This window comes from Xenopus laevis, chromosome 7S (genome assembly GCF_017654675.1).
Source record: "Xenopus laevis strain J_2021 chromosome 7S, Xenopus_laevis_v10.1, whole genome shotgun sequence".
In the NCBI taxonomy this organism is placed as follows: Eukaryota; Metazoa; Chordata; class Amphibia; order Anura; family Pipidae; genus Xenopus; species Xenopus laevis.
Genome location: NC_054384.1, coordinates 94,807,818 through 94,820,804, shown reverse-complemented (window position 1 = coordinate 94,820,804; position 12,987 = coordinate 94,807,818). Strand labels below are relative to the sequence as shown.

Here is a 12,987-nt window from a genome sequence, read left to right as displayed (position 1 = left end):
ATGGTTAAATGGTTGTTCACCTTTGTGTTAACGTTCAGTATGATGTAGAGCAGTGATCCCCAACCAGTAGCTCGTGAGCGACATGTTGCTCTCCAACCCCTTGGCTGTTGCTCCCAGTGGCCTCAAAGCAGGTGATTATTTTTGAATTCCAAGCTTGGAGGCAAGTTTTGGTTGTATAAAAACCAGGAGTACTGCCAAACAGAGCCCAATGTAGATTGACAATACACATGGAGCTTCCAAATGGCCAATCACAGCCCTTATTTGGCACCCAAGAACATTTTTCATGCTAGTGTTGCTCCCCAACTCCTTTTACTTCTGAATATTGCTCACGACTTCAAAAGGTAGGTGATCTCTGATGTAGAGAGTAATAGTCTGAGACAATGTGCAATTGGTTTTAATTTTTTATTATTTGTGGTTTTTGAGTTATTTAATGTTTTATTCATCAGCTGTTTAGTTTGCAATATCAGTAATCTCATTGCTAGGGTCCAAATTACCCTAGCAACCATAAACTGATTGGAATAAGAGACTGGAACATAAATAGGAGAGGCCTGAATAGAAAGAGGAGTAATAAAAAGTGGCAAGAACAATAAATTTGTAGCCTTACAGGGCGTTTGTTTTTTTAGATGGGGTCAGTGAGCCCCATTTGAAAGCTGGAAAGAGTCAGAAGAAAAAGGCAAATAATTAAAAAACTACAGTATAAAAAGAAGACCAACGAAAAGTTGCTTACAATTGACCATTCTATAACATACTAAAAGTTAACGTAAAGGTGAACCACACTTAAGCAGCTTCAATATGCATTTATTCTAAATTTCTCCTTCCAAAACTTTGGGGGGCTTAAAATGAAATTGCCTTGAGGCACATCTAGTTATGACAAAGTTTATAACACTAAAGAGCAACAGTAAGATTGGAATTTCTCATTTTCCAGTTTTTGTCCCCTACTGGACAAAAGCTCAAACAAAACAGAAAAAAAAAGACATCTTATAATCATACATATGCTGCTTCTTACCCCATCAGGCTGAGATTCATTGCGAGGATGATGATAAGTGATAAGGTGAAGGCCTGGCAAAAAATTGTGAGTGCGGCAACCGTCCAGTGTGGTGATAAATGTAGTGGCAGGTCCCCACCAACCATGCATGCCAGATATTTGTCCAACACTGCACGATGAACGTTCTACAGGCAAAGAGAGGTACACTTTTAAATGGACTGCACCAAGTAAGGTTCCCGATAAAGAAGAGAAAAGGTCTCTGTGTTAACATTGCTTTGCAGAATTACGGTCTACATATCAATCTTATGCAGTTTTCCCAGCAAGTCCCTTAACGTCTTATTTAGTGGGCTCACCTTCTTAGTTAGGTCACACCGTAAAGGCCAAATATTCGACAATTCACATAGTATGAAGGAGGCCACAAACATCCGCAGTACTGTGCTGCAACTTTTTATTCCAAATTCCACATGTTTCAAGTCGACATGGACCCTTTTTCTACATATATCTTATGCCACTGAACATAGTAAGTAACATAGTAAGTAAGGTTGAAAAGAGACACACGTCCATCAAGTTCAACCTTTTCGGTTTTTTTTGTTTTTTTTTAATCTGCCTGCTAGTTGATCCAGAGGAAGGCAAAAAAAATCCCATCTGGAGCCTCTCCAATTTGCCTCAGAGGGGGGAAATCCTTCCTGACTCCAAAATGGCAATCGGACTAGTCCCTGGTCATGCTTTAATATAAATACATGTCATCTTTCAAAAATGTCTCTGTTTTGTGTCCTCATTTCTCAGGTTTTGGTAAACTATTTGAAGGAAGTACAGCTATTCCCAGGCTTCGCAAAGCTTATCTCCTATAACAAATGACCCTGAATAGAGAAACATACAGTGCTCACAAATTATGGGGATGGGCTTTTCTTGCAGACTCACCTGAAATTGGCATACAGGTTTCATTTTGAACACACCAGCCAAAAGTGCGCTTAATATGAGAGGATGAGGTCATGTTAGTGCTAAAGGCCAGGCAAGACTGACAGTCTGAAAGGAGCCGAGCCAGTCCCAAGCAGCTCTTATCAGAGCACTGTAAAAACAGGAGAACCAGAGGTATACTTGAAGAGAAGTTTGGAAAAAGACATGCAAACAAGAAGAATCATAGAGATATGAAGGTACATTTTTATTGGGTTGGGGTGTCTGGCAACTTGTCTGGCACCAAGTGCATTCTGGATCCTTCGAGCATGTGACCTCATCTGTATACATGTGGCAGTAGTCGAGATGATACTAAGGAAGAATAAAGGACAGGCACATTTATTACATGCCCCAATCACTCCCATGTACACCATAACACAAACACCAGCTTTACAACATCACTGTACTCACATCCTGAACAGCAGTCTGGTATACAGATACTGGCACCTTGAAGGCAAGAAGATCATCACGGGGAAAGCCACTGTACCCTCCAGCTATCAGCAAGACCCTGCCTTTCATCAAAGCAGCAACATGGGAATATCTCCCACCACCCATTGCTTGTTTCCCTGTAAATAAAGAAACATAATGGACAAATAGATGAGCCCAACTCAAATATTATTTCATTTTAAGTCTATATGGAACACATATAACAGACAACAAACAAACAGATTTTTTTTCCTTTGTCTATTTTTTTTGCAGTTCCTCCACTGGATCACTAAATCAAGATAATTCTCTGTGTGTCTTGAACCATAGAAAATCTATGCACAGATTTTCTTGTGCTGGCACAAAGGTGCTTCTAGCAGCTTGTCAACGCCACAGCATGGGTTAGACCGAGTGCTGGTGATTTTATTTCTCTTAATTTCTGCAATTAAAGCCAAGTGCTTTGGTGTTTTCTTCAAACAATAAAACTCAGCTTGCAGCTTCACCACTCTCTGTCGGGATAAGCAATTTACAAGATTCTTGATTTGAACAGCATATCAGTAGCAAATCCAGTGTATTTCTCTTTATACTTTACACTTCTGAGCACATATCACTTTTTCCAGTGTTAATGTGCAGATTGTGGAGGTGAACCTTTGCAATACAAAGAGATTAATTTTGCCAGCGTCTCCCTCCTTTATGTGTTCCACCTGTGCATCGCACTAAACAAAAGGATTAAGCTTAATTAAAGCCTCCAATTTTTATGAGGCATATGCGTGTATAAAGAAATATTTTTTAGGGAATGTTTCAATCCCACTTTTGAAGTCCGTATATGTATAAACAACAGATAGCCTCCTCAAAGTCACAAATGTGCTCACCCTTTAAACCCAATCACCTGGGTGTACATACCCCGGGTCCCACAACACTTTTTATTCAATGCATAGAGGTTTTGGGAAAAGCCGCAACAAGATAGATGAGTGGCCCGGGTGCGTCGCCCCGAACCTGTAGCTGTAGGTGATGTGCATTCAAAACCAAAAATGTTGGCAAGCACTCCATAGTCCACTCATAGGGTAAAATCATTCAAGTGTATTTCAGCAGATTAAAAACATTACAGTCCTGGTACGTTTCGTATCAAGGATACGTAGTCATAGGTATGACTACCAATATACTAGAATATACGAGATTATCTGGTAAATATATGTAGAGCTCATCCCCTGTCATGGATTTATTTTGCTTAAAAATAGGAAGGTTATTGGAAATGTCAGAGGTAAATGGGAGCTTAACGTCCCAGACTTGGAAGATGAGTGGGAGGAGGCCCTCGAAGCCCCTAGCCTAGTGTCCTTCAATGTCAGGAGCAGATTTTCACAAATGCGTATACTACAACAAGCGTACATTACCCCTATCCAGATGCATAAGGCCAAATTTAAGCCTGATGACTGTTGCCTGAAATGTCGAGCGCCTGGTGCTACAGTTGCCACATTCTGGGCAAAGGTTTGTGAGGTGCTTACTAGAGTCACTATGCTGCAGGTTACTGCTTCCCCTAAGGCAGTGATCCCCAACCAGTAGCTCTTGAGTAACATGTTGCTCTCCAACCCCTTGGATGTTGCCCCCAGTGGCCTCAAAGCAGGTGCTTATTTTTGAATTCCAGGCTTGGAGGCATTTTTGGTTGTATAAAAACCAGGTGCACTGCCAAACAGAGTCTCCATGTAGGTTGACAATCCACATAGGGACTACCAAATGGCCAATTACAGCACTTATTTGGCAGCCCAAGAACATTTTTCTTGCATGTGTTGCTTCCCAACTCCTTTTACTTCTGAATGTTGCTCAAAATGTTGGGGATCCCTGCCCTAAGGCATGTTTGTTAAGTATGGCAACACCGATCACCAAATCACACTATTCTTGTACCGATTAGTGAAGCAATGTTTGTGGCACGAAAATGTGTGGCTCTGAAACGGATCTCGGGGGACTCCCCCGGTATTAATGTATGGAAAAGTTTACTAAGGGAGCACATCACTATAGCCCGCTTGGTGTATTTACAAAGGGGTAATATGGACAAATTTGAACTAATATGGCATCCCTGGATGGAGTACAGCAAAGGAATTCTAACGGCACACAGGACTGTAAGAAATCTTCAAAATTTATTTCAAAGCGGAGTTCGATGGAGTGTGACAAAGGGGTTTTACTCCCAGAAACGTTGCATCGCACTCCACTTTGAAATAAATTTTGAAGATTTCTTACAGTCCTGTGTGCCGTTGGAATTCCTTTGCTGTACTCTGCTGTGGGGCTTGCCGAACCTCTACCATTGTGCACCAGGCATATTGTTCCTATCCCTGGATGGACTCACCGGACTCTAAGGAATGTTTCTAAAAATTCTGCAAATTTACTGTTCACCATGTATGCACCTTGATGTGCCAAGCAGGACATGGACTATACCGACACAAAATTTGCAAATAACAGACAATGATGAGACTGTATGAATACCCACCAATTTTATTTTAGTCTTTCTTTCTTTATTGTTTAATTTTGTTAAAACAATAAAAATTATATATATAAAAAAAAAACCTGACACGTTTCACTGAACACCTTCAGAGCATACTGATTTGCTGCTTTGAAATCTTGTAAATTACTAACCCCACCATACAGTGGAGAAGCCGCATGCTGGGTTTTATATACACTTTTTCAAGAAAGCACCGTAGGCATCTTCTTTTATTTAATTTTGGAGATAGCAGAGCAATAGAGAGCACTTTTATCTCTATATGGAACACATATTTAGGATAAGTACAAATCGCTTTGTCTCGCTGGGCAATGAGACTCTTACCCTGATAGTGGGATACTATTTGACTCATAATCTTGCTGGGAACCCACTGGTGGCAGCCGAGATGGTAAAAAAATATTTCCTCATCGTAACACTTTTCTTCATGATGATGAATGTGCAGGTTTCCGCCTGGAACGTAAACCACAAAAAGTAAGTAATATGCTGTGTTTTATAAAATTGTATAATATGAACAGATCAGTAGGGTCTCCCCTGCATTGCACTTACCATATATGACCATATAATTTCCAATGACTGTAGCACTATGGAAAGCTCTCTCTCGAGGCCCGCGATTCCCATCGCGTGGTCGGAGTGTGGTCCAATAATTTAGATCCACATGGAAAAGATCGGTGGTATTAACACGCACACTAAACCTGAAACAATAGGAATCCAGCAAATGATTCAGCATCCGACCTAAGCACTTACTGCAAGGTTTTCTCTAACGAAAGATGTTGTGGATAAAAATTCTAGCAATTGCCATAACGACCTGCCTGATGCCACGTACTTTACTTGCATGCCCTATCAGTGTTTGCAAAAGGTGAATTGTAACCTCAAAAGCATTTATGTGTCCTATAGGGGCTGAGATCCTCTTTACATGCATATTGGATCCAAATGAATGGCAAAGTATCAAGTTATCACCACAGCTGCCAAAGGGATAGCAGAGGCCCTAAAAAAAGATCTTTGTGGGGGACCCAGCAAGTTCATTAGCATGCAAGCCACAATTACATTTATATACCAAACACTATACTCAGAAAAGAAATTGCCCACAGTTTTTGCTTATTATAGGTAGATAATGGTGGTCTTGGAACAGCTAGGATTTATAGGACTCTTTACACTAATGTAGCATTGGCCTAGTGACTTGTATTTACAGAGCAGGACTGATCCATTGCTGGTACTTTACTGACACATTGTTCATAAACAAGCAGTTAAAGTGGACCCGTCACACAAAAAAATTATTCAAAATCCTATTTTATCACATTAGTCAAGCAAATTGAACTTTTATTACACTGTATAAATTATTTGAATCTTGTTTCCTTCAGTCTGAGAATTCATAATTATAACAAGCAGGCAGGAGCCATTTTATGGACACTGTTATTTAGACAAGCCTTGTATCATCTCAGAGTCTTGTTTTTGCAGCAGAATGGGGGACCCGATGTCCATTCCCATGTCCTGGCTACACAATTAATCGGTAAAGAGAGTGGGGGAAAATGGGGAGAGCAATAGGAAGTGCTGAATTGAAAGTGAAAGCAATTGTCTACCCCGCCTCTATGCCTAGGCATAGAGGAGGGGCAGACAATATTTGATTGACAGCTGAGATTTTTAAATGCGCTTACAACAGCTATATATACTTTAATAAAAATAGAAATTGGATATCATGTCTAAATTGAAAAGGACTTTTATTATACAGATTTTTGTGTCTGGTTGACAGGTGCACTTTAAGTAGTCTGCTGAGACTCCAAAGGGGACACAGGCAGATTCGGAGAGATTAGTTGCCCGGCGACAAATCTCCTTTTCTTTGGGGCGACTAATCTCCCTGAATTGCCTCCACTGCATCCCGCTGGCTAAAATGTAAATCGCCAGCGGAATGGCACTCAGATCAATTAATTTTTCGAAGTCGCCCCATGAGTAAACTTTGGAAAACAAATCGATCCGAGTGCCATTCCGCCGGCGGTTTACACTGATTTTTAGCATTCTGTCACAAGAGTGTTAGTCGTCCAGAAGTGCCTCCCATTTATTTCAATGGCAATAACCAACACCCACTAGGCAAGTAGACTTTGCTCGGGTCTGTTCAAATGCCAGCGAAAACAATGGGAAGTGATTTCAAGCCTAAACATTGAAATACCCAGAGCCACTAAGTGTGCAGTTGCCTTTATTAAAGAGATATGGACATCAAAAAAAATAACCTTTTTTATTATTTATCATAACATTTGTCTTTGAATGCTATTTATCATTTTGTCATAAAATTATTTGCCTGATGTTTTTACATTACCTTTCTTACTACCCTGTTCTGTGATGAGGGAGCTGCCATATTTGTGCAGCAAGAGTCCATTAGCATTATAAACTCTAACTGACAGGTTAAGAAGGGACAGTCAGGTTGGCAAAACAGTCAAGTTTAGGAACTTCAAATAACAATTACTTACAAAAGCAGAACTATCAGCGAAAAATTATCAACATGACCTACGGGGGAACTTTTAATATAATGTTAATGTTTTCAAAAGAAACATTTTAGTGTCAGTAGCACTTTAAGTTTCTTAAGACCATTTGAAGTGGGACTCATTCGCTAACAATGAGCAAATTTGTACAAGTTCATTAAACAATCAAACTGCTGAAATTGTATGAATGAAGCTAATTACGGATTAGTTGCTATAGGTAAACTACTCAGCTGCAAATGTTCCTATTGTTAGTAAATAAGCCAGCAGAGTGCTGTAGCTAAAAGTGCCTGGTGAAACCAGCAGTAAATGTAATAAAAGTTACTTTCGACCCTGTGGGTTGTTACCTCGCTGTAGAAGGCCGATGCCCCCCAAAAATAAGCAGAGTGCGAGAAGAAGCATGAAACACCATAGAGTGACCAGCAGCAGCAGGAGGCTTCCCACCTCCTGGAAGGACCAGCTCCCATTCCCAAGAAATAAGGCTTAAACGGAACAGTTGTGATGAAAACACATCCTGTGAGGTTCGACCTACAGACAAATAGAAAATAAAACATTGGGCTCCAGCTATTTCATTGTACATGTAATGCAGACTTCTCAAGCGCTACACAACTCACTAGGCCCTGTTACCCAGGCAAGGTCACTTGCAGATTTCCCCATTCAAGTCAGTAGGAAGAAGTTCAAGTCTAGCAGCAGGTCTTCTGACTACAACTTTAAAATTCTGTTTAACCCCATGTAATTTTAGAAGAGAGGACTGAGAGTTGACTAGAACTACTAGATGCATTGGTTAAATGTTGCACACTCCTTCAATGAGTAAAGTTAAAAGAATGTTACCTGATCCATAATGGTTATCATTCAATATAGTCTATGGTTTTTTTCATTGTGATTGTAATCCCCAGTGATTTAGACTATGCTTCTTGTTTAAGATGGCTAACCCATGCAAAACAGCACCTTCTACAGCATGAGGAATGGATGCCCTTTGTACATACATGAAAACCCCAACATTAGTGCTACGTGACCTTCTCCACATACAAGCCTCTTTGTTCTTTATACGATTAGGTTGTGGGTTGGATTATATAAGAAAAAGAAGTGACCCAGTAGAACATGACCATATAAAGGTACAATGTCACATGCTTAGTGAAGAAGTGAAGTTAAATAGGCCACAAAACACCAACCAAGGTGACTTTTTTTTATCTATGCAGCAAGGGGTATATTTTTAATGATAAAGTGTGCAAATAAAGGCATAATTATGCAGTTACAGTATTGTAATTTATTAATGATATCTTTTTCTTGACTAGTTACATTCCCAGTATCTAGAGTACTTACCTCCAAACACATAAAGCCAGTTATCTACAGTGGCTGCGGCATGGTTTGCCACTGGAGGTGGATGCAGAGTGCTGTAAGGTGTTAGCTCCATCCAGCGCTCTTCCAGTGGTAAGAAAACCCACGTATCACCAGTCAAGTTTCCACCAGCCAGTTCGCCTCCAAACAGAATAAGCGTCCCATTCCACTCCACCACGATATGTGAATGACGTGCAGCCTGCATGGGGGAGACGGTATCAGACGGTAAACACTGCAGAACAGATTGCTTAACCCCAGAATGGTCACTTGCTCCTGTCTAACTCATAGGGGCAAATGTATCAAGGGTCGAATATCGAGGGTTAATTAACCCTCGATATTCGACTGGGGAATTCAAATATCGAAGTCGAAGGATTTTGCGCAAATAGTTCGATCGAACGATTGAAGGAATAATCGTTCGAACGAACGATTAAATCCTTCGAATCGAACGATTCGAAGTATTTTAATCCATCGATCGAAGGATTATCCTGTGACCAAAAGGATAATCCTTTTAGGCCCCATAGGGTCCCCATAGGCTAACATTGACTTTGGTAGCTTTTAGGTGGCGAACTAGGGGGTCGAAGTTTTTTCTTAAAGAGACAGTACTTCGACTATCGAATGATCGAATGGTCGAACGATTTTTAGTTAGAATAGTTCGATTCGATGTCTAAGTTGTAATCGAAGGTCGAAGTAGCCCATTCGATGGTCGAAGTAGCCAAAAAAAAACACTTCAAAATTCAAAGTATTTTTTCTTCTATTCCTTCACTTGAACTTAATGAATGGGCCCCCTAGTGTAGTTATAGTGCAAAATGATAGCAGGACAGACTATCATATCATCTTCAGTCCTAACCCAATACCTTGTCTCTGTTTGGGCTGGGTCAGTGCAAACCATGGAGGAAAGCAATCATTTGTCTAGAAAAACAAATACCCTAATAGTTTAAGCAGCTAAGAAAGGAACTGAAAAAGTAAAAAACTTTAAATAAATGTTTTCCCAATCTTCCCAGCAACATGCGAAGCCAATTAGATGGTCCCCAACCATAAATATACCTCGGTAATGAATTGTCCTTTTGTGTTAAGTCCACATACCCAAGCCCCATTGGGCAGCAAAACAATACAGGTATAGGAGCAATTTTCCAGAGACCCCTTATCCAGAAAGCTCAGAATTATGGGAAGGTCATTTCCCATAGACTCCATTTTAATCAAATTATACAAAATGTTTTCCTTTTTCTCTATATTAATAAAACAGTACATTGCTATTGATCCAAACTAAGATATAATTAATCCTTATTGGGGCAGAACAATCCTATTGGGCTCATTTAATGATCCAAATCCAGAAAGGACCCTTATCCAGAAAACCCCATCGCCTTCGATCTACTTCGATTCGAAGTTTCCCCCCAAAAAACTTAGATCTCTTAGAACTCCACAAATTGCCTCCATATAGGTTCTAGGAGGTCCCCCATAGGCTAAAACAGCACTTAGGCAGCTTTCAGGTAGCGAATGGTCAAAGTCGAAGTTTTAAAGAGACAGTAAATAATTTCGATATTTGAATTTCGAAGTTTTTTTTCAACTTCGAATCAAAGTTGGACTATTTCCTAGTGGAAGTACACAAAAAAAAAAAAGCTTGAAAATCGAAGTTTTTAACTTCGAAAATTAACCTCGACCTTTGATAAATCTGCCCCTAAGTGTTTTCCCGGATTTTACATCAAAATTTTGTCCTGATGTACCCAAAAACTGTTTTTTTCCCCTCTATGAATGTTATTAATTGTGAGAGTTTTAAAATATTAACCAAATGTATATTTTGCCATGGTTCTGCCTGTAAATGGTCGATTCTAATTAGTCTGCCCCTTATACAGTCCTGCACCAATCACTTATTGCTTTAGGTTGTGTATGTGTCAGAGACGCCTTGCACATGACCCCCTTATTAAAAAAGTAAATATTTTATCTCAAAGTAAAACAGACTCCTTTGCTTATATATTTTCAGTGCTTGAAGAAAAAGTTACTTTAACACATTTCTTTTCAGATTTGACATAATATTTTCCTGGTCCCCTGAAACACATAAAATAGGGGTTCTACTGTAATTACAAAAAGACATCTGTATTTAGAAATACATTTCTAAATACAAATGGGTCAACACTTTCTAAATATAAAAGCAGGACATGAATTGCGGGGAAATTGCAGGACAAAGTGAGTTGAAAGCACTGAACTTACTGGGCAACCAGGGTACACTTTTTTCTCCCAGGTATTAGAAGTGAAGTTATAAATAAGGAGATCTCCCAGTGGAGAATTCAAATCTGAACCTTAAAAAAAAGAAATAAAAAGAGAATACATATAATCATGCCAGTCTGTCCCTCTCCCATGTTCTATTGTATTATTTCTGTTGTCACCAGCTTTTAAACAATTATATCAATTGCGCCCTCTGAATACTGACTCTTCCACTACTATTCATACTATTCAGACAGAGGAACTTGCCAGTAATATAAATTGGCTGACTCCAAATGGAGTACGGGGCCCTAATGGCTTGTCTACCCACAATCTGGCCATATTAAAATAATCTTATCAAACTGGAATATATATTTAAGTAAATATTGCCCTTTTACATCTCTTGCCTTGAACCACCATTTTGTGATGTTCTTTGTGCTACCTCAGAGATCACCTGACCAGAAATACTGCAGCTCTAACTGTAACAGGAAGAAGAGTGGAAGCAAAATACAGAACTCTGTCTGTTATCTTTTTTTTTTTTGGCTCATGTGACCTAACATGTATGGTATGTTTGTGTGCACAGTGAATCGTACGATCCCAGGGGGGGCGGCCCTTATTTTTTAAAATGGCAATTTTCTATTTATGATTACCCAATGGCACAATACTACTCGAAAAGTATATTATTATGACAATGGTTTATTTACATGAAGCAGGGTTTTACATATGAACTGTTTCATGCAATATCTTTTTATAGAGACCTACATTGTTTGGGGGGGTATAGTTTTCCTTTAAGTAAATATTGCCCTTTTACATCTCTTGCCTTGGACCAACATTTCGTGGTAGTCTGTGTGCTGCCTCAGAGATCACCTGACCAGAAAAACTGCAACTCTAGAAGAAGTGTGTAAGCAAAAGACAGAACTCTGTCTGTTAATTGGAATCATAGGATCCCAGGGGGCGGCCCTTATTTTTTAAAATGGCAGTTTTCTATTTATGATTACCCAGTGGCACATAGTACTAAACAACTATATTATTATGAAAATTATTTATTTACATGAAGCTTGGTTTTACACCTGAGCTTTATGCAATATCTTTTAATAGAGACCTACATTGTTCGGGGGGTATAGTTTTCCTTTAATTGCAAGAGCCTTACCTCCAAAAATGTAAAGAGAGTTGGTTGGTGGCAGAAATGCACCGGCAGCAGCAGCTCGTGGGGTGAAAATGGGATCCAGGCTACTCAGATTGTACCAGTTCCCCGCACCCTGATTATCTGTCAGTGACAGGTCACACCTTTCCCCTATGTACCCAGAGGAACACACACTGCGCTGATTCTCCTGAAGAAAAATTTGTGCAAAAATTGTTTCTTTTTATTAGACATGTGAGAAAATGTGAACTTTTTCTTAATTTAAAAGATTCATGTAGGTTTTTTTTAAAACATTTTAAACATTATAAAGTATCCAAAAACATTTTTCACGCAAGAATACATTTCCAATAATGGACATCTCTCTCTCAGGAGGGAATATATTTTCTCTCTTTCGGACAAAAAAATAATCAGTCATAAATGGTATAAAAAGAAATCACAGAACACAGGAAAAAAAGTTAATTTGCAAAATCAAATTCAAGGAAATTCAAGGATGTATAAATGTGGGATCTTGTTCTGACTTGATACCAAAGGACAGACCTGTGACTTATGAAGAGATGTTAATTATATGCACAGAAAAGTGTACAATCGTGATACCTGGTTGCAAAATCCATGCTGGGCATATGATCTGCAGCTGGGAATCTGACAGCCTTCTCCACTCCAGCCCAGGTCACAAAGGCACTGCGAGTTTTCCTGGCATAATCCATGCCCAGAGCACCCTTGTGGGCATAGGGAAAAGATGTAAGTGGCATTGAACCCCAGTAGGTTATAGTTTGCATCACTGAAAAGATGAAGGAGCATCTGGGGAAAAAGGGAAAAAGAGTCAGTCAGTTTGATTAACCATGGAAATATCCATGGACCAGTCTGTAACAGCATTTCAAATCAACTCCTTCAGTTTATTACATTAAAGGGATACTGTCATGGGGAAAAACATTTTTTTCAAAATGAATCAGTTAATAGTGCTGATCCAGCAGAATTCTGCCCTGAAATCCATTTC

At 39.5% G+C, this 12,987-nt stretch overlaps 1 protein-coding gene across 1 annotated transcript in view; it reads right to left on the bottom strand.

The window, feature by feature from the left end:
* The window catches only part of megf8.S (multiple EGF-like-domains 8 S homeolog), a 55,543-nt gene that overhangs the window by 35,096 nt on the left and 7,460 nt on the right, over positions 1 to 12,987 (bottom strand). Inside the window, exons 4-14 of the mRNA XM_018228130.2 lie at positions 12,588 to 12,791; positions 12,003 to 12,183; positions 10,862 to 10,950; positions 8,642 to 8,855; positions 7,666 to 7,846; positions 5,397 to 5,542; positions 5,175 to 5,300; positions 2,351 to 2,505; positions 2,144 to 2,251; positions 1,907 to 2,054; positions 1,007 to 1,170 (exon numbers count right to left, since the gene is read on the bottom strand). Of these exons, the coding sequence (XP_018083619.1) occupies positions 1,007 to 1,170; positions 1,907 to 2,054; positions 2,144 to 2,251; positions 2,351 to 2,505; positions 5,175 to 5,300; positions 5,397 to 5,542; positions 7,666 to 7,846; positions 8,642 to 8,855; positions 10,862 to 10,950; positions 12,003 to 12,183; positions 12,588 to 12,791 (1,716 nt within the window). The remainder of the gene's footprint in view (positions 1 to 1,006; positions 1,171 to 1,906; positions 2,055 to 2,143; positions 2,252 to 2,350; positions 2,506 to 5,174; positions 5,301 to 5,396; positions 5,543 to 7,665; positions 7,847 to 8,641; positions 8,856 to 10,861; positions 10,951 to 12,002; positions 12,184 to 12,587; positions 12,792 to 12,987) is intronic.